The following is a 21,965-nucleotide window of genomic DNA, read 5'->3' as shown; positions in this document are numbered from 1 at the left end:
AGCCATACAAAAACTCTCAATATCTCTATGACTCACTAGGAATAATAATAATGATAAAACAATATTATGAATTCTCACCAACTATATAAACACACCTGAGCAAAAAGTATTGGATTGAATTCATGAATTCTGAGAAGAAAAGAAAAACACTCTATTTTATAACAATTATTGCTGCTTTATATTACTAATAAAAATGTGATCATAAAATAAATCATAACTTTGACTCAACAACACATAAGACGACGAAAAAAAATCCTGCATTTTTAAAGCCTAAATATGTGACCTATAAACACACACCCCCAGGATGTCCATATAAGGAGTTGTGTATTATTCCCATGGCAAATTACCTCGGGTGCACCTGTGGCACAGATCCATGCCGTGTGGACATCCGTCCATCCATCCATCCATTATCTACCGCTTTATCCTCCACCAGAGGGTCGCTGGGGGTGCTGTGCCTATCTCAGCTAACATTGAGCGATACGACACTGTGGGTTAAATTAAAGAAAAATATACTGTATTTGTTTAGATTTGCACTTTTAATGTTTTCATTTAATTTGTGTAATGTAGAAATGATGATGTACTAGTATTACTATGTGTGTACAAGTTGTTTTTTAACAGCAGATAATACTGGAATTTGACTTGCAAGTGACCTTTGAGGTCAAAGTCCATTAGAGAAATGTTGAAATTTTGCCAGTAGGTGGCGTTCTTGCCTCAACAAAACAGTTCCATAGATTCCTATTGATATGGCTCACTATCACTACTTTCATCCACTTATTGCTTACAGGTATGCTGATTGTGGTGCTGTTTAAATGTTGTTAATGTCTGTATCTTGAACATTAGGGCTCAATGAGGAGGACTTCCGTGTGACACAAGGCATGTTTTATTGGAAGCAAACTTTTCCTGAATAATACCAACTATGTTTCACACATTAAGTTATAGACTTTGCCGTTTTAAGGGAACTTTCCAGAGAGTGACCCCCGTTACACAAGACCCACGAGGATGGCACGTTTAAATTGACACCATTCACCTGTGAAAGGACTAATTCAAGATACAAACAGTTCGAAATGAAGACTTTTTTCAGCTCAGTGCAACTACACTGTGGTTCTACTTTCTATAACATTATAGTTTAACCACTGCAACACGTGTAAATGTAGACGGCGGAAAAGAGTGGGGGAAACGGATACAAAAACGCAGACGAGGCATAGACTGCACAAACAAACGGTTGGAACATTTAACACTGATGAGGCTTAGGACTGTCAATCACACATGGTTCATCTAAAAAGGTAAAAAGGTAGGGTAACCTCACACGTCATATCTACAGCTTCTCTATCCTCCACCCAGGCGACAAAAAGAAAATCCAATAAGAGCCATTTTCCATTTCAGTTATATGTCCGTATACTTTTCCACAGAAGAAATTGTCATAAAAGAATTGGAAAGATAAACATAACTGGTGCTGCCGGTCACTGATGTTAGCCAAAACAGCATCCTCTACTCCCGTGGACCTTTAAATAGAGCTAAACAAAAATAATCAGATGTAAAAAAGGGCGATACTCAGGGGTTAAAGGAGGACGGGTGGAGCTAAAGAAGAGAAGGAAAAGGTCAGAGGTCTTCTCTTCTTCTGCGTTAAGCTCGTCCAGTCACTTCCAGCTGGTTGAATGATGTGATGAGGTGATACTGGGCCCGCTCCTCGTCTGTCAGCTCCATGTTTCCAGGCCTGACCACCACCAACACGTTCATCCCAGCTTCTTCAGCTGCTTTAGCCTCTGCAACCACAAAATGATGGGTTAGATGGCTTAAAAATCTTTATTAAGGCCCCGTCCCAATACCTCCTCAACCCTAAATTTTGCATGTTCTCGTGTAGGGGTGGAGCAAGTGGTAGTGCAATTTTGCCCTTATAATCAACCCTCAAAATGTAGTGAGCTTTTTTTTAACAAAGATGGCAGCCACATGTGCTGAGGAACAATTGCATTGTAATATATTTTCGTAAATAAGCACGTTACAATGTCAAAATGTGTTGGAATATGTTGGTTTGATATACATCCAAAGGACAGTTGAGCTTTGAACACGACGATTTATGAAAGCAGCGAGCTAACTAGCTAGCTGGCGGCTATTTGCCGAGTGCATACTCTCTCGAAGCACTCGGCAAATAGCCGCTAGCTAGCTCTGCTACATCTGGGTAGTTTTGTCAGTGTTTTGGATGTGTGTAGCGGCGTTCACTTTAACACGAATACCCTGAACTTGTGTTCAGGGTATTACTAGTGATATAGGGTTTACGAGGACGAAGAAAAACAAACACAGCCAACCCAACAGCTGGATCCGCTGGCATTTTTCCAGAATAAAAATAGTAGCACGCTCCACCAGTAGAATTGTCAACATGTGACTTAGGTTAGCAGGTTGGTTACGTTCACTACGCTAATATGCATATAGTGGTGTCCCAATTCCATAGGGAAGCCACTTTCCTCAATGAGGGGAATTTATGGTTGAGGGCCCTCCAAACCAAGTGGAAATTTTAAGGGGGAGAAATGGGACGAGGCCTAGGACCATAGGTGGAAAAGGGCTTTGGTGTTAAACAGACCTACTGCTGTTGCTGGGCCTCCTGCAGAAAATGGGATGCCTATATGAGCTAGACCATATGTCTCGATTTCGTTGATCTAGTGCTGTGATTCACAGTCGTTTCCGTTTAAAGAGGAGACCATGTGTTCAGAACTGCCGTGTAAACCTTAACTAAACACAACCCGTCAACATACCTCGAGTGACGTCTGTCAGGAACATTATTTCCCCCGGTCGACAGCCAATTCTCTCTGTGATTCTCTCGTAGCTTTTTCCTTCCACTTTAAGGCCTATACTGGTGTCAAAGTGACCATCGAATAACTGCAAAGATTACAGACAACAAAACCTCATCAGCCGCAACATATACAGTATACACTGTGCACGTGTAACATGAACAGCCTTTTACCAGATAATTATTTTCTTTAGTAAGTGAAACAAACACCTTCTACTTACCTCTAAGACATCTCCTTCCACAGAGTACCCAAACAGAAGTTTCTGTGCCTCCACACTTCCAGAGGAATAAATGTACACTTTAAGACCCTGAGATCTCCATCTTTTAATGGACGGGATCACGTCCTGATAAATCCTGTTGGCAACAAGCCCAATGTTAAAGGAAACAGCCTTGTATTTTTAATAAAATTGTCCAAAATATTACATGCATAACGGTTGAACCCTCCACAAAAGGCCAAAATGAGCAAGTGTGAACAAAGGAAAGGATCAAATCCCACATTTTCAAAAACAGTTAGCTTTCATCTTTGACAATTCATCAAAAATTACATTTAAGGGATTTAATAGGATACGACTCAGAAAACTGGTGAAAAGTGACCATTAATTCTGTTGATGATTTGTAAGTTTTGTGTACACACACTCACACACTAGTCACAAGTATCCCAAGATCTGAATTAACATAATTTCCAATTGGTCACTTCCTAATTCAATAATAATGCATAAAGCAGGTAATAGAGTCTGGAGTGATAGTCGTGATCATATTGACAGACCTTCCATACATGGTGTGAATTCTGGAATAAGGAAATAAGCAGTGTACTTACTCGCCTTTGATTCTCCCCGAAGAATACGCTGACCGCCACATGTGACCTTGGAGCTGTTTGAGCGCTGTTGACTTCCTGTCGGCTGCCATCTGCCACAGGACGTTATCCACCACTTCTCTGATGGCCTTTTCCTCGTCCGTGTGAACCGTCTGGTCCACAGCGTGGATGGGACACGCTCGGTTCTGTTTCATGTCCTCCTCGATCTGTCGTGACATTCACGCGTTTGGTTAAGCAGACATTTATGAAGACGGAGGAAATTAAAAACCGTCGTATCGCAGCATAACAACAACTACCTGTTTCTTAAGGAGATGAACATCTTGTTTGCACTCATCTTCTTCCCAGTGAGTAGACAGGTGATCCTCAAGATGCTCCCTGATGTATGGAAATAAGATATCCTAACAATGACAAAGTGAGAGCCTCAGGAGTCACAACATATACTGTTTCATTCATAAACAAACAATAGAGACGATGACTAATATAATAACATATCTTGTTATCTTATATGGAAAATGGCACGTTGAAAAGGAATTTCAACACAAACTGATAATGAACATTTGACACAATCGTGCATTATATAGAACAATCAGCTCTTTCATTTGCATTTCAAAACAGTCTGCGCTTGGAGAACCGGTTGAAAGGTGCAGTTGAAGAAATTCACTCTCCGACAGTGACTTCCCACACCCATAACTGTGACTAGCATGTTGACAAGTTATTTCCAAGTAGGAGGCCCAACATTATTACTAAAATACAACTGATATACGCAGTCGATTGCAGCAAAACATGACATTGTTAGAACGATTAGAGGAGCCCCTTGTATGACAGTATGATCAAAAATTCTGGGATAAATTTAGTGGCTAATATTTATTATCCAAATACTAATTTTACACACATTTCAAGCACAAATATAAAGCTTTTTCTGCCTTTTAATCCACACAAAAGACATTGATGAAATGTCTTTGATGTGGTAGACAAAAATTAAGAGTAACAAAAACGTGTTATAAAACGTGTGTTTTGTTTTATTATTACATTTTTCTCCGTTGTTTGGTGAAGGCGAACATTTAATATTCATTTTCGACCATGCATTCTTCAAATGAGTGTTACATTCATATGTTTTTGCATGTTGCTAATACTAAAGTCAGTGTTCGTATTTAACATTGAAGCAGAAATGCAGATATATCAGATTAACAAATGAAACGAGCTGCTTTCATTTTGTTAGTTTTTTGTTTTTTTATGAAGAAAATGTAATATTTACAAACAGAAAGAGAAACGCTGAACCTTAGGCTCGAGTCCACAACAATCACACAGCGTTGACTTGCTTCGCTTTATTAGCCGATGACAGCCGCCTATTAGCATGGCTGTGGTAACGTTAGCTACATCACAGTTAGCTTATTAAGTCATTACACATGTAATACGAAATAAAAACCAACGCAGGCTATAATAACGTACCTTTACAAACGTAATTGGCGTGGTGGTGCCTTCAATGTCCAGTAAGACTGCACTGGTTCCAGCAGGAATGGGAACAGTGGCCATGTTTAGAAGCCTGCAGCAGCTGGTTGGCTAGCCGACGTTAGCTGAAATAGCAGCGGCGCGGTGACAAAGCCAGTCACCGGTTCTGGGTCTCCAGCAGAACCGAGCAGGTGGAGTAAAGAGAGGACCTCGGGGGAAGAAACAAGTGCGGCACCCAGTTGGTCGTTCGCCACTATTTACCTGTCTTTGCCATCACCTGGAACTCTGACGTGTTTGTAACACTGTGTTGTGTAGCCCACATGTTCAGTTGTCGCTTCTGCAGTTCATCCTCCAGCTCGGAGGGGGGCGCCACTCACACTTTAGATCAACTGTATTTCAGGTTTCCTGTAAAACAAAAAAGGGAAATCATAACAAAACAAAAGAAAATGTCAAGAGAGAAAGATGACATGATTGAAATGAAAAGTATAGCCATGACACAATCTATGGTGATATACACATGGACACAGAGCAAAAACAACAACATATTTATGATTGTGTGCATTTATTATAACTCACATAAAAAGGTAGCTCATAGTGTCACGTCTATGAGTCTTAAGTTTTTTCAGAAATGAAAGCCTCTGGTGTGTTTTATTAAAAAAAAGTATCCACAAAATATTGTGAGGTAGAATAAAAAAGGTCTTACTGAATATGACCTGAGGGGGCTGTGTTGTGCCTAAGCTACGTCTAACCACCACATGTATTATCATACGAAGAAGAACGAGGCTACGAATAAAACAAACAGCTACAAAACACTCATCCTTTAAATTATTATAGCGACTTATAATACTTTAGCTTGACAGAAATTTTTTTTTTTGCCTTTATTCACACTAACATTACGACCCAGAAACACTCGCTCGCTTGCTCCTATCAGCGACAATATTCTCAGACAACGGTATTTAATATCAAAATATTAGCTTGCTTAGCCTTTGACTATCGTTAGCTCACAGCTAACTGCGCTCCCGTTCGGGGTTTAGACGCAGCTTGATTTTCGGAGGTCTGCAGTGGGAAATCATTTATTGCTTAAAGTGGTCCAAACATGTCGGATAATTATGAATTCAGCGACGACACGGCCATGATGAAAATGGAGGAGGACGGAGAGGGGACCTGTGACGACCCGATGTCAGCGGCCGGGGACAGTGGCCTGGTGGGGGGCGAGGCCGAGGGATCCAGGATTGACGCCAGTAAAAACGAGGAGGATGAAGGGTACTGTGGCATCGGCGAACCGCATCTCGGTGCTCTCAATAGTCTGCACACATGTCACCACAGCTGCATAAGAATGATTTAACAGGTGTCTTTACACTGTCACAGTAGTCTGTAGTATGTCCTCCTGAGGTGTATGTATGTTTTTGTTTTGTGCACGCACAGGAAGATGTTTGTAGGGGGGCTCAGCTGGGACACGACCAAGAAAGATCTGAAAGATTACTTCTCAAAGTTTGGGGAGGTCGTGGACTGCACATTAAAACTGGACCCCATCACTGGACGTTCAAGAGGTTTTGGCTTTGTGCTCTTCAAAGAATCAGAAAGTGTTGACAAGGTACTGTCAGTGCCTCTTCACATAATGCTTATATACATCCATCTCTGTGTAAAAGATCCAGAGTGGGATGATAACATCAAAATCACTAATAGATATTATTTAGTAATTAACATGTTGTTGTTGATGTTACCCCGGTTCGTCGTCATGATGCCTAACATGACTCACATCCCTTCTACCAAGTTAAGATACTGTTTTCAGTCTAAATGCAAGCCTGACATAGGGCTTTACTATTCCAAAACATACCGGACTGTACCAAATTACGCTTTACCATGATTGGCAACACATCATGAGTGTCTTTAGATGATGCCAGACTGGTTTTATAACCTCTGTGGTGTCCAGAACATCTCCATGTCTCCCTGACTTAACATCATGTGTGGTCCGACTGTCCTGCAGCATAATAAATTTGGGACTAATCGCTTATTAAGCTACGCTAACCCGAACCCATTCTTTTTAAGGTAATTAAAGTGAATGGATATGTAGCTTCATGTGGTTTAAAGCTGATTTTTACTGCTTATGAAAACCTGCCGTTCAGCTGTTTGATCGTATAAACACAGACAGTGCTGCACGCACGGTCTGATAGTTTTGCTTGACATAGCCTGTGTTCAGATGAAGGACGCAGCATAGAAATAATGCCACATTGTTTCTGTTCACAAAGACCAAACGGAGTCTATATTAATAACAACATCAACAAAAAGTGAACCACCAAGTCATTTTTATAAACAACCCTGTTTGTCATTTAATTCATTTGTTTTGTTTTGTTCTGTTTTGAAGGTTGCTACACAAAAGGAACACAAACTCAACGGGAAGGTGATTGACCCCAAAAAAGCCAAGGCCATGAAGAGCAAGGAGCCAGTGAAGAAGATATTTGTGGGCGGTCTCTCTCCTGACACCCCTGAGGAGAAAGTCAGAGAGTACTTTGGTGCATTTGGAGAGGTGGGTGTTTTAGTGTGCATCGATTATTTTAATGTAACCTATTAGAGAGCTATAGACAATTAGTTAAATATGTGTTAATCTGAAAAACAAAAACAAAACAACAGGTGGACTCTATTGAACTACCCATGGAGAACAAAACAAACAAGAGGAGAGGCTTCTGCTTCATCACATTCAAAGAAGAGGAACCAGTGAAGAAGATCATGGAGAAAAAGTACCACAACATTGGACTGAGCAAGGTACAGGATCAACTTGGTTTTAGCGTTTACATCAGTTTACATCAGATCCATGATCATGACAGACGTGTCAACATCACTGCCTTTTTTTTTTTTTTTTTTTAGTGTGAAATAAAGGTGGCGATGTCTAAAGAACAGTACCAACAACAGCAGTACTGGGGAGGCAGAGGTGGATACTCATCCAGGTCTCGAGGACGAGGTGGTGGTGAGTGGACAATACAATACTCAATACTTTATCCCAATAAGATTTGGGTTAAAATAGTCTAACCCTTTCTCAGATATAGGCAAAAAGGATAAATCACATTATCCTTTATTATCTATTGTAGCTATTGCAATGCTCTTCTGTATATGTATGATTAAATGTGTTTTTATTATTATTATTATTATTGTTATAATTGCAGGTCCCAATCAAAATTGGAACCAGGGCTATGGTAACTACTGGAATCAAGGTTATGGAAACTATGGCAATTATGGATACAGTAATCAAGGATATGGAGGATATGGTGGCTATGATTACTCTGGTTACAACAACTATTATGGATATGGTGACTATGACAGTAAGTAGACTCCCCTGCTGTTCCAACTATGGTGATGAACGTCTGAAATGTGAATATATTCTGGTTTCTTTGCTCCATATAACAAAGAAATGATTAAAGCTGAACAATTGTCCTTTGTGGACAAAACAAGACATTTGAGAGCATCGTCATCATCATCATGTCGGTGTTTGGGAAAATGATTGAAGAATTTTCTTGACATTTTATGGACCAAAGAACAAATCGAGAAGATAATGATATCATTAGTTCCACTGATTTACCCCTCACTGCTGAAATTATTGTTCATTTTGTCATCCATTTTTTTTTTTTTTTAGTCTTAGTCTTGTTTCAAATTTCCTTAGTCTTTTGTTAGTCATCTTTTAGTCGACTAAAAGTCTCATCATCAAGTTAGAAACCTCCGTTGTTCTTGCACCATGTAGTTTTTTCGTATTGCAGCAACAGCACGGAATATAAAACTGCTGCATGTTTTGAAGGTGTAAGAGCTTGATATTTGCTTCCACATTTTGTTGACGAAAATAAAAGATAGATCTTCGTCAACAATAGTGCATGTAAATATCGTCTTAAGGGGGACATATTATGCAAAATCAAATTTTTAATCATTTAAATGCTTATATTTGGGACTCTGGAGGTCCTATCAGTCGGCAAAGTGTGAAAAAAAGATGACTCACTCATGTTTTTGTGGTCCTCCTCAGTCTAAGTACAGGAGATGGAACACACGATGTTGACTTCCGCGCTCATTGGGACGTCACAAGACGCTAAATTCCTGGAATTGTTGTCTCTCGGAGCTCCGCTTTGTCAACAAAACACGCGAGAGTGCATCCGAAAAAGTTATATTCTTGGCTCCGCAGTGCAGCACAGAGTCCTACACAAACTTCCAGCCTCAGAGGATTTATCTGTCCAGTGGATACATGTTATATATGACGGCAATGTGCCTGCTAGAGCCTGCAAATGATCACTTTTTCAAATGCTAACTGCTGTTAGCTCCCAATAGCCTCTGTGGCTGATGTCATTTCCTGTTTCGTTTTACTTTTTTTTTTAAGGTGGACCTAAAGAGATACTACTAAACCGAGCTTTCTGAACAGGGCTGTTTTGGCAGGGTGATTGAACTGCTGTGGTGCTTCATCCTTATGGTATTTTGACCAAAGCATGTCACAGACATGTTCATTAGGACACCAGGGAACTAGGTTATCTTGGAGAAATAAGGTATAATATGTCCCCTTTAATTCAGCGTTTAGGACATTGGTGCAGTCTCTGCATCGTGTCGTCTTAAGCTGGGGACACACTGCACAACCTTCACAGTTGTTAGCGAATTTTAAAAGACTTGGAGTGCACACCAAACCGACTGGTTTCAGCATATACTGCGCCTGATGAGGGATGACAGACGACATGATTTGTCAAACCAACTGAATGCAGCGAACACTTACGAGAGCAACCACGTCCACGACTGTTTCGCCCGGACCAAAAGCGTCTCGCAAAACATTTTTTCCTCGACTGTGTTTCTCACGTCAAGCAGTGACTGAGCCAGAATGTCCTGCATTTAAACGAAACAAAGACAGAAACTGGAACAGGTGGCTTGGGCGTCCTGACACCTCTGTGTTGTCTTTGACAGCAAATGAATCGATGTGCATCTGCTCGCCAAAGCGAAGCCATTTCTAACTCGCCACACAACCTCGAGCTTACTCGGTTCAAGGCTGCACTATTGCTATGCACTTTATGTTGGCTACGCTGGCTCGACTGGCTACCGGTGCGTTTTTAGAATTGATTTAAAACCTTTAATGTTTGTTTTTAAAGTCCTTCACGGCCTTGCCTCAGCCTATTTAACAGGAATTGTAACAGAGCTTTGGGGTTGTTTTATCACTGACCTGGTTCTCTTCAGATCGAGACTCAAAACTTGTGTTTCACTTGTTATTTTTTTTGTATCTGTGTTCTTTTGTTATGCTTGGGTTTATGTTTTATGAAATAGTTTTTATACTGTGTATTTTTTATTGCTTAACGCATGGCGCGTTTCCATGACGACTGACCGAATAAAGACGCGCGTGACGTCATGTTTACGTGCCGTGACACCATTTACCAGTTAGCTCCGTTAGCTCCTTTAGCGACGGTTAGCGTGCATACAGTCGAACTGGAGCGGTCTGTTTATTAAAGTTTAGCGTTACTTTAGAGACTCGTTTTAACTATCCGGAGTCACGTAAACATGACGTCACGCGCGTCTTTTTTCCTGTCAGTCGTCATGGAAACGTGCCACGCGTTAACACGTGTTAGCGTTGACGCCGTTAACGCGCCCAGCACTAGCACCAGTATTGTTTTTATTGCTTTGTGTCTGTAACGCTGTTATTTTGTGAAGCTCTTTGCTAACCTGTGGCTTGTTGTAAAAGGGCTATTTAAATAAAGTACATTACATTGCATTACGTCGCCATCGTTGTTTTGATATTTCCCGCCACTTCCTGTCGTCTTTGACTTGTTGATGCTGTTCCCTGTGTTTTTTTCTCCATTGTCTGTCAGTAATCAGTACACACTATAACCCGATTGTGTCAGCTCGAAAATTCACCCGATGTCAGGTCGGGGCCGTTGCCGACTGTCCCCAAATAGTGCTGTGAATTGTGGGTAAAAACGGTAGTGTGTCCCCAGCTTTAGTCATGAAATCTAATCTGATGAAATGGTTGAAATGATTAAAAAACATATATATATATAAAAAAATCTAAAATACTTTTGTTTTTTCCAACTACATGTGAAGATCAGTCGGGCGGATATGGCAAGTCGCCGCGGCGCGGTGGTCACACCAACAGTTACAAGCCATATTAAAGGGGATTCGAACCCTCACCATGAAGTAGGTATGCATCAACAGATTTATACCACTATGCACTTTGATTTAAAAAAAAAAAAAAAAATAGTTATTAATTAATTTTGCTGTTTGGTAACATTATGAATAATTTCTCTTTTTTTTTTGTTGTTTTTATAAATGTCTTTTTCTCAGCACCGTCAAAGTGCTTTACAGTAGTGGTAACATAGCGGCTACACTGTTTGTGGCGATTATTGTAACAGCCGGCCTTCTGCTGCCTCTTTTTGCACCTTCTTTCTTTCTCTTTTTTTTTTTTTTTCTTAATCTGTAAAGTTAACAGGTAAAGTACTGCTACTACAGTAAAAAAAAAAAAAAAAAAAAAATGGATGCCAAAGTTAAGGATGTGCAAGGAAACGGAAAAGGAAGTATGTTGTCTCCTAACTCTGACATACCTTGTTTGTACCTGCCAGCGGAGCTTCCTTGCAGGCCATGAGCTGACTCCCAGATACTCTCAGGGCCCGCTCAATGCGGACTGGGTACGAGAAGCATACGCTCTCGAATGCTGCCATTTGGTATGGTCTTCCAACATCCTGTATCCGCATTTCTAAACTAAACAATATGGGGGACACGTCCAGCTTTGTCACCTTTCTTTCCATTTTGTTTAATTTCTTTGCAAACTGTATGTAATGTAAACGTAAAACTATACACATGTAATTGTCATTTTTTACAGGCCCTTACTCCCCCACAAGTAATGATTATAAATATGAGTAATTAACTATTTGCTTTTCAAAGGATACGTACAGCTTTCTCTGGACTTTCCAGTTCCTAATGTTAATATATGCATTCCTAATCTTTACCTAAAATGCTTGTTTCTCTATTTAGCCCTTGTAGCCTGTAGTCCATGAGCTAAAACCTGGTTTTGGACTCTACTGTGTTGGGGGATAAAGTGCTTTTACTTTTGTGTACATGTATTGTTCTGTTATTTTTGTTTGTTTGTTTACTGACAGCGAAGGAAAAAGAACTCCTCTTTTCTCAATTTTTTCCTGTAACAACAAATCTTCCTCTGATAACCTTTTTGTAAAACAAGAGTCACGACATTTGCAGACATTTGCATGTAACTGCTGTCTTTAATGTGTACGTTTGACCACAGTCGAAGGTTTCTTCCATTTTAGTATTTGGCCTTTGACCTGTCGAATTTATCACACCTCAGGATTTCTAGCTTATGGACTAACTTTATTGTTTCGTTTTCGTAACTGTAATATGTTAAAGATTTCCCTTTTTTCTTTTGACATTGGACAATATAAACACAGGGGATTCCTATTTAATTGTGACTTAACTATTGTGTTGTTTGTCTATAGCTGATTTGTGTTTGTTTGTTTTCCATAGGTGTCAGTGTGATGATGATGAAAGTCTGCAGTGAACTCACAGGTGGATGAAAGAGATGATGATGGTATCCAGCAAAGGCCAATTAGCCCATTGTAAGAAACTAAAAGAAGAACACGGTGACCTACACGTACACGTTCTCGCTCTCTTTCCCTGGAGTATTTGTCGTATCTTTGGATTTGTCATGTTTTTGCATTTGTTTAGATCGCTGCGGAGTTTTAGCAGTCCCTCGTCCTCCGTCTTGTTTTACTTTGTATTTACTGTTCTCAGTTATCGCTCGTTTTGTGAAATTGCTTGATTTTATTCCATAACTGAAGCATTAGATTGTTTGATACAAGTCATGTATATATACACACATATATGTATGTACATATAGGTATGTACATATGTATGTACGTACATATATATGTATACATACACATGTAAACATATATGTATACATATATGTACGTACATGTATGTATACATACATATGTATACATATATATACGTACATGTATACATATATGTACATATATACATATATGTATGTATATACCTATATATGTATATGTACATATGTATACATATATACACATATGTTTATACATACACATATGTGTGTATATATATATATATACACATAATATATACGTACATAATGTATATATACACATATATATATATATATTTAAACCAAGTATATGCATCGCTATAAACTACATAAACACACAGTGTACATATATATATGTGTATATACATACACACACAGTGCATTGACATGAAGAAATGTGACAAATAAAAAGAATAAACTGTTTATTTTGGATTTGCGATCCCGTGGTATGACGTCACGTGATGTTCACGGACTTGGAGTGTTTTAGGATATAGCTCAGTCAACTTTGTTAATCTTCCCAAGAAAAGTAATCAATAAACTTGCAGACGTAATATTATAATAATAATAATAATAATAGAAAATAAAATCAATGACATTTTGATTTTTTACACACACACACAAAGCAGCGCCTTGTTTTGAAATGAAAAAGCCCCAAACTGCTCAATAAAAGTGTGACTGTACAAACGTTTCCTCCGCTCTCTTCATTGCTCTGAGTCCTGAGCCAGGTTCAAACGCTTAAATAACTTTGGTGGCAAAGAGGATGATGAGGATAATTATGACCAGCACGACTATGCCGATTATAATCATCAGTTTGACGTTCTTCCACCAGTATTTCCTGGCCACGCGCGTGGACGTCCTCTGGAACGAGTCGGCCTGTAAGAAGAGGAGAAAAGTACAAACAAACCTTGTGAAATGACTAAACTGGGATTTGTTTGAGAACTAGTGCAAACAATCGCAGTAGCAGTAGTTGCGTAATGTAGGTGTCAGGTTTTTGACGAGGAGGAAGTCTGTGTTGAATTAAGGATCTAACGGTTTCTGTTGAATCAACTTTTTTTTTTTCTAAATTCCCCATTTAACTGAGAGAACTTGTTATAATTGGGACATTTTATATTGACGAGAAATGCTCCTTCACTTTAAAACATCAGCTTTCAAAGGCCGATGTGAGAAAACGTCAGAGAGGAAATAAATTGGACTCATGAATTCACTTTCAGGCATCTGGGAGAGACAACTGCATCACCTTTTGTTTTTTTTTTTCCAACCATGATGAATATCACGAGTGAAAATCATATTAAAGGTGCATTATGTAATAAATCTAAAGCAACTGGCCATAAAATCCTCCTAATATGTCACAGAGACTCAGGAATAATTCATTTAACAAACTGAACTCACCAACAACAACAGTATAGCCAAAATATTTGCATTAAAAAATATTTTGCAGACTGCAAATCATGTTTATGTTTTGAACTCATGTTTTGGCATGTGGCGCCACCTACCGCCGTCTACCAATCATTGCAATCAGTAGAGTCTGAGTCTGTGAGGAAGCTAACGTACCACTCGTAGTCCACATACTACAGTTTGAGAACCATGGTGTAAGAGCCTAGATGGTGAAAACTCCAGGATATCATACTAATCTGATTAAGTACACGTCTGCATCATGTATAATTAACAAAAATATAAACGCACAAACTTGAAATGGTGAACAAAAATAGAATGTCATGACATTTGCTCTGATTCTCAATGCATTTGTTTATGGAATCAAACCCAGAAGTACAGTGTCACTTGGCCACCAGTACACAGACACCCTTATGGTCTGTTCAATAAAAGGGCACACCAAAATGTGGACTTTTGTCACTTTGTCAAGATGCCACAGCTGTCACAAATCATGAGGGAGCGTGCCATTGGCAATGCCGAGTGCCGGTGTTGAGCGTTACAGCTGCGGCAACACAACTGAACGTGCACCATTCCACGACCGCCAACCTGGTGACGTCCCCGCGTCGCCGGTGCACCGCACTGCGTGAGGCTAACGGTGGACACGCACGTTATTGACGTTTGTGAACTTGGATCGTCGACCCCCATTGTGTTCTTCCTGCCATTTACTCCAGGACTTGATCCTAATGTCGAGTGCGAGGCCATTTCCATCTCATTTGATTATCTCTTCTACGACTCTGGCCTCGGGTAATCAGATTAAACGTTGTTTACAAGGTCTTATCTATGCGACCGTCCACGTAAATGTATTCACATATTCAAAAAAAAAAAAAAAGTAACCGTCACGATGAAGGACATACTCACAGATGCCTGCAGGTCATCGGTTTTCCCGACCAGTTCATCTATTCTCTCGCCTCTCTCCAGCACTTTGTTGATGTTGTCTTTCAGAATCACTTTGACCTCGTTGACCTGACCCTGCACTTGGTCCATCCTGCTGGGGGAGCTGGTAGCGGGCGACTGGGCGTTGACGTCAGCCTGCGAAAAAAAAAAGGAAACTGTCCATCATTCAAGAAAGCTAATCTAATAACACTAATCAGATTCTGGATTCTGTCAAATTATTCCAACAATAACCAGCGTAATCTCCATATTTCACGACTTCCTGCCACTGTGTCAACAGGAAGTAGGGGCTATCACTCGTGAGTCACTTTTACCGAGGGCCTGTTTGTCTCTGTGAAAACCCTCAACGTACTGCAGTTACACCGTAAACCAGTCAGAATATACCGAATATATATATTCCACAACACATAAAGATGATCAAAACACATGGAAACAGAAAGACTGCGACTACAACACTCACCATAGCAGCTCTGTTTCTCTATCGCAAATGACAAAGCAACTCATAAGCAAAAAAAACAACAGAGAGAATCTCCTGATATCCAGAGGTGCTGTGTCGTCTTGTGACCGAGTCGTTGAGTGAGAGCCGAGCAAAACGTCTGCACCCTCTGTCGTCTCCGTTACACATTAACCAACGACCTGTTGTTGCCTCAATCAAAGTGTCATCAGCTTCAGCAGAGGACGCAAACCAGGTCGCTCTAAGTCAGGACGTGAATATCACGCAGTCCCCACCGGTGCAGGCTCTATCACTTCCCTGTTTTCACCTACCTCTGTGTGTGATTTACATACGTACCATGGTCGGTGAGAGCAGCAGGACGCAGGCCAACACTGAGCTGATGTGTCAGTGCAAAGGGCTCCGCGCTTTCAATAGAGGCAGATCTGTGAAGGCAGTAAAAAGTAGTTGCCTAACTTCATTTCCTGATTCAGTGTTACCTCAGCAGTTTGCGAACGGCGCTCGTTCACTGTCGACTCTTTTAATTCCCCATAAAGTTGTGCAGTGGCAGAGGAAAGAGGTGGGTGTGTGTGTGTGCTGCTCTACATTCACTATGACATACACTACATTCCACTATATTTTCCCCTTCGTTACTCATTACTACCAAATAAAATCAGAAGAAGAGTTGGTATTATGGTCTGTATTTATATAGCGCTTTTCTAGTCGTGAGCTGTTTTACATTCACACGCTGTGCCTTGCTCAAAGACCCATATAGCCTAGCAGAGCCAGGAATTGACAACTTGCCCTACCACAAGTAATATTATACAAAAAAAGACTTCAACTTCTACCAAAGTAATTTTCTGGTAACATACGTGTACTTTTACTCAAGTACCACCTTTAAGTGTGGACTGTAGCTCATATACTCAAGTTAACCCTTAGTGTTCACGCGACACGGATCTTTGCCACCTATGGTAAATTGCCGTGGGAATAATACACAACTCCTTATATGGACATCCTGGGGGTGTGTGGTTATAGGTCACATATTCAGGCTTTTATAAACTTTTTATATCACATAAATGTGCAGAAATCACAAAATAGAGCGTTTTTCGTTTCTTTTTGGTCATAAAAACGAGCTAAGCTAACTTAGAACTGTGACGCATTTCCAAATTTCACAAACTCAATCGATTTTAAATATTTTGAGTACTTTTTGCTCAGGTGTGTTTATATAGTTCAGGGTTCAGGGTTCATGTTTTAGGGTGATACTCTCTATGGACTTTGGTGCAAGAGTCGTCATTTTCTTTAACTGTGGCTGGTTTGTCTGTTCTGGCTACTGTTGGAACACCTGAAATTCCAGCCTACATAAAGTGAGGCCATTGCCTTAAGAACGTAAAGAAAATCTGCACATGAATGATTTTTATTGATACTGATTGTTTACTTTGCAAACATGCCTCACAGCATCCATAGGTACACATTTTCATTCCCCACTACCCCAAAAGTTAAAAGTGTTTTAATATAAGTGTATAAACACGTTTCCCAAGTGTAATTGCAAATGAATTCCTTTGTCTCAGAGCTACAGCTGCCCAACACCCCTTTCCTAACACCCTACCGGCCGTAGACTAAGGGGTGTGAAAGCACGGCCTGGAGGAGCAGACCCCTTCCCAGAGAGCCCTATAACCGTTATAGGTCTCACTATGCTCTAGGTCTTTCTTCAGCTACGACCAGAGGCAGCAGAGAATTTCCACAACACAAATAATCCATCCTTGTAAAACAATTTAAAAAAAATAAAGATATTTGTGTCAGAAGTGACTCTCACAGTGTCTGTAACATTAAAACTAGAGTAAAACAGTCGTTTCTAACACCTTAGACGTGTGAAATTGACTGACACATGCGTCTAACGCAGTTTGAGTGTCATTACTGTTGGTCCAGTTCATTCTCCAACACGTCAGTGTAGGGTTCAGACCGGCCAGAGATCTCCACGCACGCAATGCTAAAGCTGCTGTGGCGAAACTCGACGGCAAACGTGCTGAGGAACATGAGGAAGAACATGACCAGCGCCCACTGGCCCTGAGCTGCAGTCATGCTGTGGCCCCGCATCAACAACACCTGATCTGGACCGGTTGAGTTAAGAATAAAATGTTGACAAGACGAAAATTCCAATAGCTTTCAAATAACACTAATGGTTCCAGTAAGAACCATTTTGATCCAGAGAACCCTTTAAAACCCTTTTCCTGAATAAAGGGTTTTAAAAGCGTTCTCATGGAACCCTCCAAAAGGGTTTCAGGTGGAACCTTTATAAAAAGGTTCTACCTGGAGCCAAAAAGGGTTCTCCTATGATGAAAAGTTGAAGAACCTTCTACTTAGCACTTTTATTTCTAAGAGTGTCGGGATGCATGATATAATCGGCACAATATACAGCCAATATAGGCTTGAAAATTATTATTATTGTCAATATTTGGTTTCAGTTTCAGAACAGGGTCACAAATTCAGACAATTTGGACCATGCCTGCTTCTTGCTGCCGATTTGGGTGGATTGAACCTTTAAAACTTGAAGTACTTCAACAGTAGTATTTTTGTGGAATCAACCTTTAAAACAAACAAAGTTGTCTGTGTAGGTTGGATATTGTGGGCAGGAGAAGAGTTTCTTTAGAGATTTATGTGATTATTTTCATGGACCTCAGCCGAGTGTGGCCTCTAGAGGTGCAATACACACACAGGCACAACTTAAACTGTGATTGTTTAAAGGCGCCATATGTAAGAATGTGGCCAAAAACGGTTACTACACTCAAATTCAAAACACCGAGGAAAAGGATACAGACGATCATGCTGACGGTGACGGTTCCTGACAACAGGAAGCGGAGGATAGCGACCTTCCTCCCCTCGCCCCTCAGGTTAACACTCAGGGTGATGTAGGACTGCATCCAGCAGAACAGTATTCCCAGTCCAAACGTCATGAGTGTGCCCACGTTGTGTATCGCCATCGCATTTAAGACCTGAAACCAAAAAACAAGTCTGTTGAAGCTACCACATGGACTCTTACATACATGCATCTCTGCTGGCGTAGTGCGTCACCTGGAAGTTTCCTATGATCGTCATTCCAAAGCAGCCGACAGTAAAAGCTGCCAGAGAAACAAAATTCAACCATGGTTTGACTGAGGTGCGTTTCAGCTGGTGGTATCTGAGTAGAGCAATAAAGAAACCTGGAGGAGAGAAGGAACCAGTGGAAGTTGAACAAACTGCAGATTTTATTCTAACAATGTTGTATATATCCTATTATGATATATGTTACTTTCCCTGTTACAAGATGGGCGCCATGCTGTATTGGAGCCTTGAAACTAGTCATTAAGACCATTGACGCCTCAGATAAATGTTAACTTGACCTCCTAGTGGCCATTCAAGAGAATACAGGTTGCAGGCACTTCTATATTAGCTTCAATTTGGAGGACATGAAGTCTATGGTACATTTGAGTCCATCCCTGTAATTCTGTAACAAACTAGCAGTTATTTGCTAAATTTGAGCCTTCCCTTCAGATTATAGTCTCAATTCAGGGTCTAGATCCTGTCAAGTGTGGATTCGTCGTCCGGATGTTGACAAAGTGCCGTGGGCGTGTCCCAACTGCCGCACGAATCGCCGACTCCTTCTCATGCAGCCGATGTTTGTCTGTTTCAAATTGGAGGCTATCCCAGAAATCATTAAGCGCCAGCAGCATATTTTTTTTTCAGCCTAAATATATCGGGATATGACTTTTGGTCCACATCGCCCAGCTCTACTCTTACCCACAAACGCTGCCAGGTTCATGACCTCGCTGAAGATGCAGCTGGCCGGTGGGAAGGTGCCTGCAACGCTGAGGAAAAAGAAAAGTGTGTTGACGTCATCAAAATAAAACCCAGCATCTCAGCTTTTATTGTGGAAAAGGAAATGACGATTGCTATGTGTACCTAATGAATGGAGGATAAAGGGATCCATTTCCTCTCCTAAAATAAATGGACAAAAAAAAAAAAACATTATTCCAGAATAAGGTGAAAATGACATACAGTCGATAACATTGATTACAATCTCACCTGTACTGTGTGCCCAGGGGGGCCATCCGTCCATTCATGAGGGCCACACAGTACCTGTTAAAATGCACACATGACACATTAAAGACAAGTATAAACATAAATTACTAATAAATACTTTAATTAAGATCTTATTAGCTGAACTCACACCAGCCACAGTCCAGCTGCCATGCACACAGAGTAGATGGGAGGCAGAAGAGCCCACGCACTCCAGTTGCAAATCATCTCCGCTCTAACACCACACAAGACGTTTGAGTGGTGAGTGTTGACTGTTGGAGGGAAATTGACAACATTTACTTAAAAAGGCGGATGCATTGCACTAAGATGCCATTTATTAAGGGTTCAGAACAGGGGTCTCAAAGTCTGGGGATGACCTGGGGACAAGCAAGCATCTAGTCTGGTCCGTCAGGGGAGGTGTGGTGATAATATACGATAACATTTCATAATAAGTGTTTTTTTTTAATGGAACAATATACAGTTCATAATAAAGAAAAACATATTTACGATACACAACAAAAAGGGAGCATGTGACCCGAAATAATAGAAATACTGCTCTAGTTATATTCAGTACTATCATGCGAAATTAAACATTTACAATAAATATAACCCACTTTAAAAAATAATTAAAACTAAAACTAATGAAAAGTCCTATACTATTATAACCTTGACGAGGACTACTGATTGGTTATTGCTACCAAGCTAGCCCCATCACACGCAAGCTATGGGCGGGACTTCAGTAGCTTGTTTTGCGTCAACATGAAAGCGAGTGCCCGGAAGTGAGTGGTACTTGCACAGGTACTTGCTAAAGGGAAGGGAGTTAGTTGTAAAATTGAATAATTGAATATAATAATAATAATATTATTATTATTAAGTGTCGACTTTACCCGTTTGTTCGGTGGATAAACGTCGCACAGAGCGCCGTCGGCCGGTTGAAGAGTAGCACGGAACTCCCGGTGAATGAGTGCAAAGACGGCTTATTTAGTCGGTTGCTCTTCGGACCCATAACGTTCACCAAGCGCCACCATGCTCTCACATTCTACCACTCTAACTACATACATTTTCTACGAGTTATCATCACTGTGTCGTAAAATGCAGCATGGTTACCTCCCTGCCCGCCTGGAACACAACCCCATTCACAACAAATACAGTGGTTCCGGTAAATCGTTAAGCTAACATTATCCAGGTAATTTGTCATGAGCGAGCGACTATGGAGTTTTTCAAGGGTACAACTTCCGGTTTAGGATCCATCCTTCAAAACAAAAGCACACACAAGTGTGGGCGCTATAGTGGTATACTTTACAGACATTATTGTATCTGAGGTGTAACATATATTCAGTAATTGTTTTTGATATACACAAGTATATACAATATATGATATGATTATGTGTGCATTTTATGAGGACCCAAGCAGCAAGGCAAAGAAGAAAGATATTTATTTTTTTATTTTTACGTTTTATCCTTTTATGTGGCCCATGACATCAAATCTAAAATGTATAATAAGGACCACAAATTCCATTTGAGTTGAAATTTCATGATGACACACTACAAATACTCACACAATAAAGTATAACAAAAAAAAATAATGCAACAGAAAATGTGTAAAATAAGAATAAGGTGACACCACATTGTAAATAAATACTATTTATTGAAAATATTGCATGTAGTCAGTCTAAAACAAAGACTTGTTTCCTTTTATTAACAACACAAAGTGAGGTTGACCACTCGGACTGCAGCCCTCATCGGAGTCGGAATGAAAATCAAGCACAAAGTCCGTTTCCACTTTCCTTCTGAGGCCTGAATTAATTAGCAGATAATTACCTCCAATGCCGTTTAAGACGACTTTAAGCGTTGTGTTGAAGCATGCATATTTTTAAAATTCCATTAAAGCGTTCATTGCACTCTGCTTAGACTTGTGATTACACATTAGACGTGAGGAAAGAAATAAGACAGCAAAAGTAAAAACAAACATCATCAAGTGTCCGCAACCGTTTTGCATCGTTGTATCGGACCCACTGACAATATCTTGGTCCAATGTGTTGAAAGTAGTGACACCAGTGGTGATAGGAAGTCATTAGATGCGGGATTAGAGGACAAGCAAATCTGAGATTAAGTCCATAAAAAAGATAAACATTATTTTTGAATGCAGGTTGAGGGAGACGACTGGTTTAAAGTAGGGATGAATCAATCTGATACTGGTGTCAAAATAGACAAAACAGTGAAACCGTTATGTTCCATAGACTTTACATTATGTAAATGCTTGACT

General features: G+C 40.2%; 4 protein-coding genes across 4 annotated transcripts; 1 reads left to right on the top strand and 3 right to left on the bottom strand.

The window, feature by feature from the left end:
- Positions 1–950: 950 nt before the first annotated feature.
- On the bottom strand, positions 951–5,350 carry enoph1 (enolase-phosphatase 1). Its single transcript, XM_083893612.1, has 6 exons — positions 5,046–5,350; positions 3,893–3,994; positions 3,600–3,802; positions 3,004–3,136; positions 2,748–2,871; positions 951–1,763 (listed from the first exon to the last, which is right to left on the bottom strand). The coding sequence occupies exons 1-6, from the start codon at positions 5,127–5,129 to the stop codon at positions 1,624–1,626; spliced, it is 786 nt and encodes a 261-aa protein (XP_083749738.1). The 5' UTR covers positions 5,130–5,350; the 3' UTR covers positions 951–1,623.
- Positions 5,351–5,829: 479 nt separating this feature from the next.
- Positions 5,830–12,943, top strand: LOC310924710 (heterogeneous nuclear ribonucleoprotein D0-like). The gene is made up of 7 exons (XM_083886520.1): positions 5,830–6,308; positions 6,471–6,639; positions 7,411–7,572; positions 7,677–7,808; positions 7,911–8,010; positions 8,207–8,362; positions 11,094–12,943. Exons 1-7 carry the CDS (start codon positions 6,142–6,144, stop codon positions 11,159–11,161), a joined length of 954 nt encoding a protein of 317 aa, XP_083742646.1. The 5' UTR covers positions 5,830–6,141; the 3' UTR covers positions 11,162–12,943.
- Positions 12,944–13,629: 686 nt separating this feature from the next.
- On the bottom strand, positions 13,630–15,319 carry LOC310924569 (vesicle-associated membrane protein 8; the record flags this gene model as incomplete). The annotated part of the gene is made up of 2 exons (XM_083886351.1): positions 15,184–15,319; positions 13,630–13,767 (listed from the first exon to the last, which is right to left on the bottom strand). The coding sequence occupies exons 1-2, from the start codon at positions 15,307–15,309 to the stop codon at positions 13,630–13,632; spliced, it is 264 nt and encodes an 87-aa protein (XP_083742477.1). The 5' UTR covers positions 15,310–15,319.
- Positions 15,320–17,557: 2,238 nt separating this feature from the next.
- Positions 17,558–20,742, bottom strand: tmem150c (transmembrane protein 150C; the record flags this gene model as incomplete). The annotated part of the gene is made up of 8 exons (XM_083906627.1): positions 20,587–20,742; positions 19,851–19,971; positions 19,706–19,759; positions 19,583–19,618; positions 19,421–19,488; positions 18,716–18,843; positions 18,459–18,636; positions 17,558–17,754 (listed from the first exon to the last, which is right to left on the bottom strand). The coding sequence occupies exons 2-8, from the start codon at positions 19,925–19,927 to the stop codon at positions 17,558–17,560; spliced, it is 738 nt and encodes a 245-aa protein (XP_083762753.1). The 5' UTR covers positions 19,928–19,971; positions 20,587–20,742.
- Positions 20,743–21,965: the final 1,223 nt, after the last annotated feature.

This window comes from Microchirus variegatus, assembly GCF_963457635.1.
Source record: "Microchirus variegatus genome assembly, chromosome: 1".
NCBI classification, from domain to species: domain Eukaryota; kingdom Metazoa; phylum Chordata; class Actinopteri; order Pleuronectiformes; family Soleidae; genus Microchirus; species Microchirus variegatus.
This window is presented reverse-complemented; position numbering and strand designations above follow the sequence as displayed.

Coding starts and splice junctions, on each gene's coding strand:
- enoph1 (XM_083893612.1), bottom strand. CDS start 5,129: ATGGCCACTGTTCCCATTCCTGCTGGAACCAGTGCAGTCTTACTGGAC. Junction 3,803..3,892: donor TTCATCTCCTTAAGAAACAG/GTAGTTGTTGTT, acceptor ATGTCACGACAG/ATCGAGGAGGACATGAAACA. Junction 3,137..3,599: donor TCGGGGAGAATCAAAGGCGA/GTAAGTACACTG, acceptor TGTTGCCAACAG/GATTTATCAGGACGTGATCC.
- LOC310924710 (XM_083886520.1), top strand. CDS start 6,142: ATGTCGGATAATTATGAATTCAGCGACGACACGGCCATGATGAAAATG. Junction 6,309..6,470: donor AAAAACGAGGAGGATGAAGG/GTACTGTGGCAT, acceptor GTGCACGCACAG/GAAGATGTTTGTAGGGGGGC. Junction 8,363..11,093: donor TGGATATGGTGACTATGACA/GTAAGTAGACTC, acceptor CTACATGTGAAG/ATCAGTCGGGCGGATATGGC.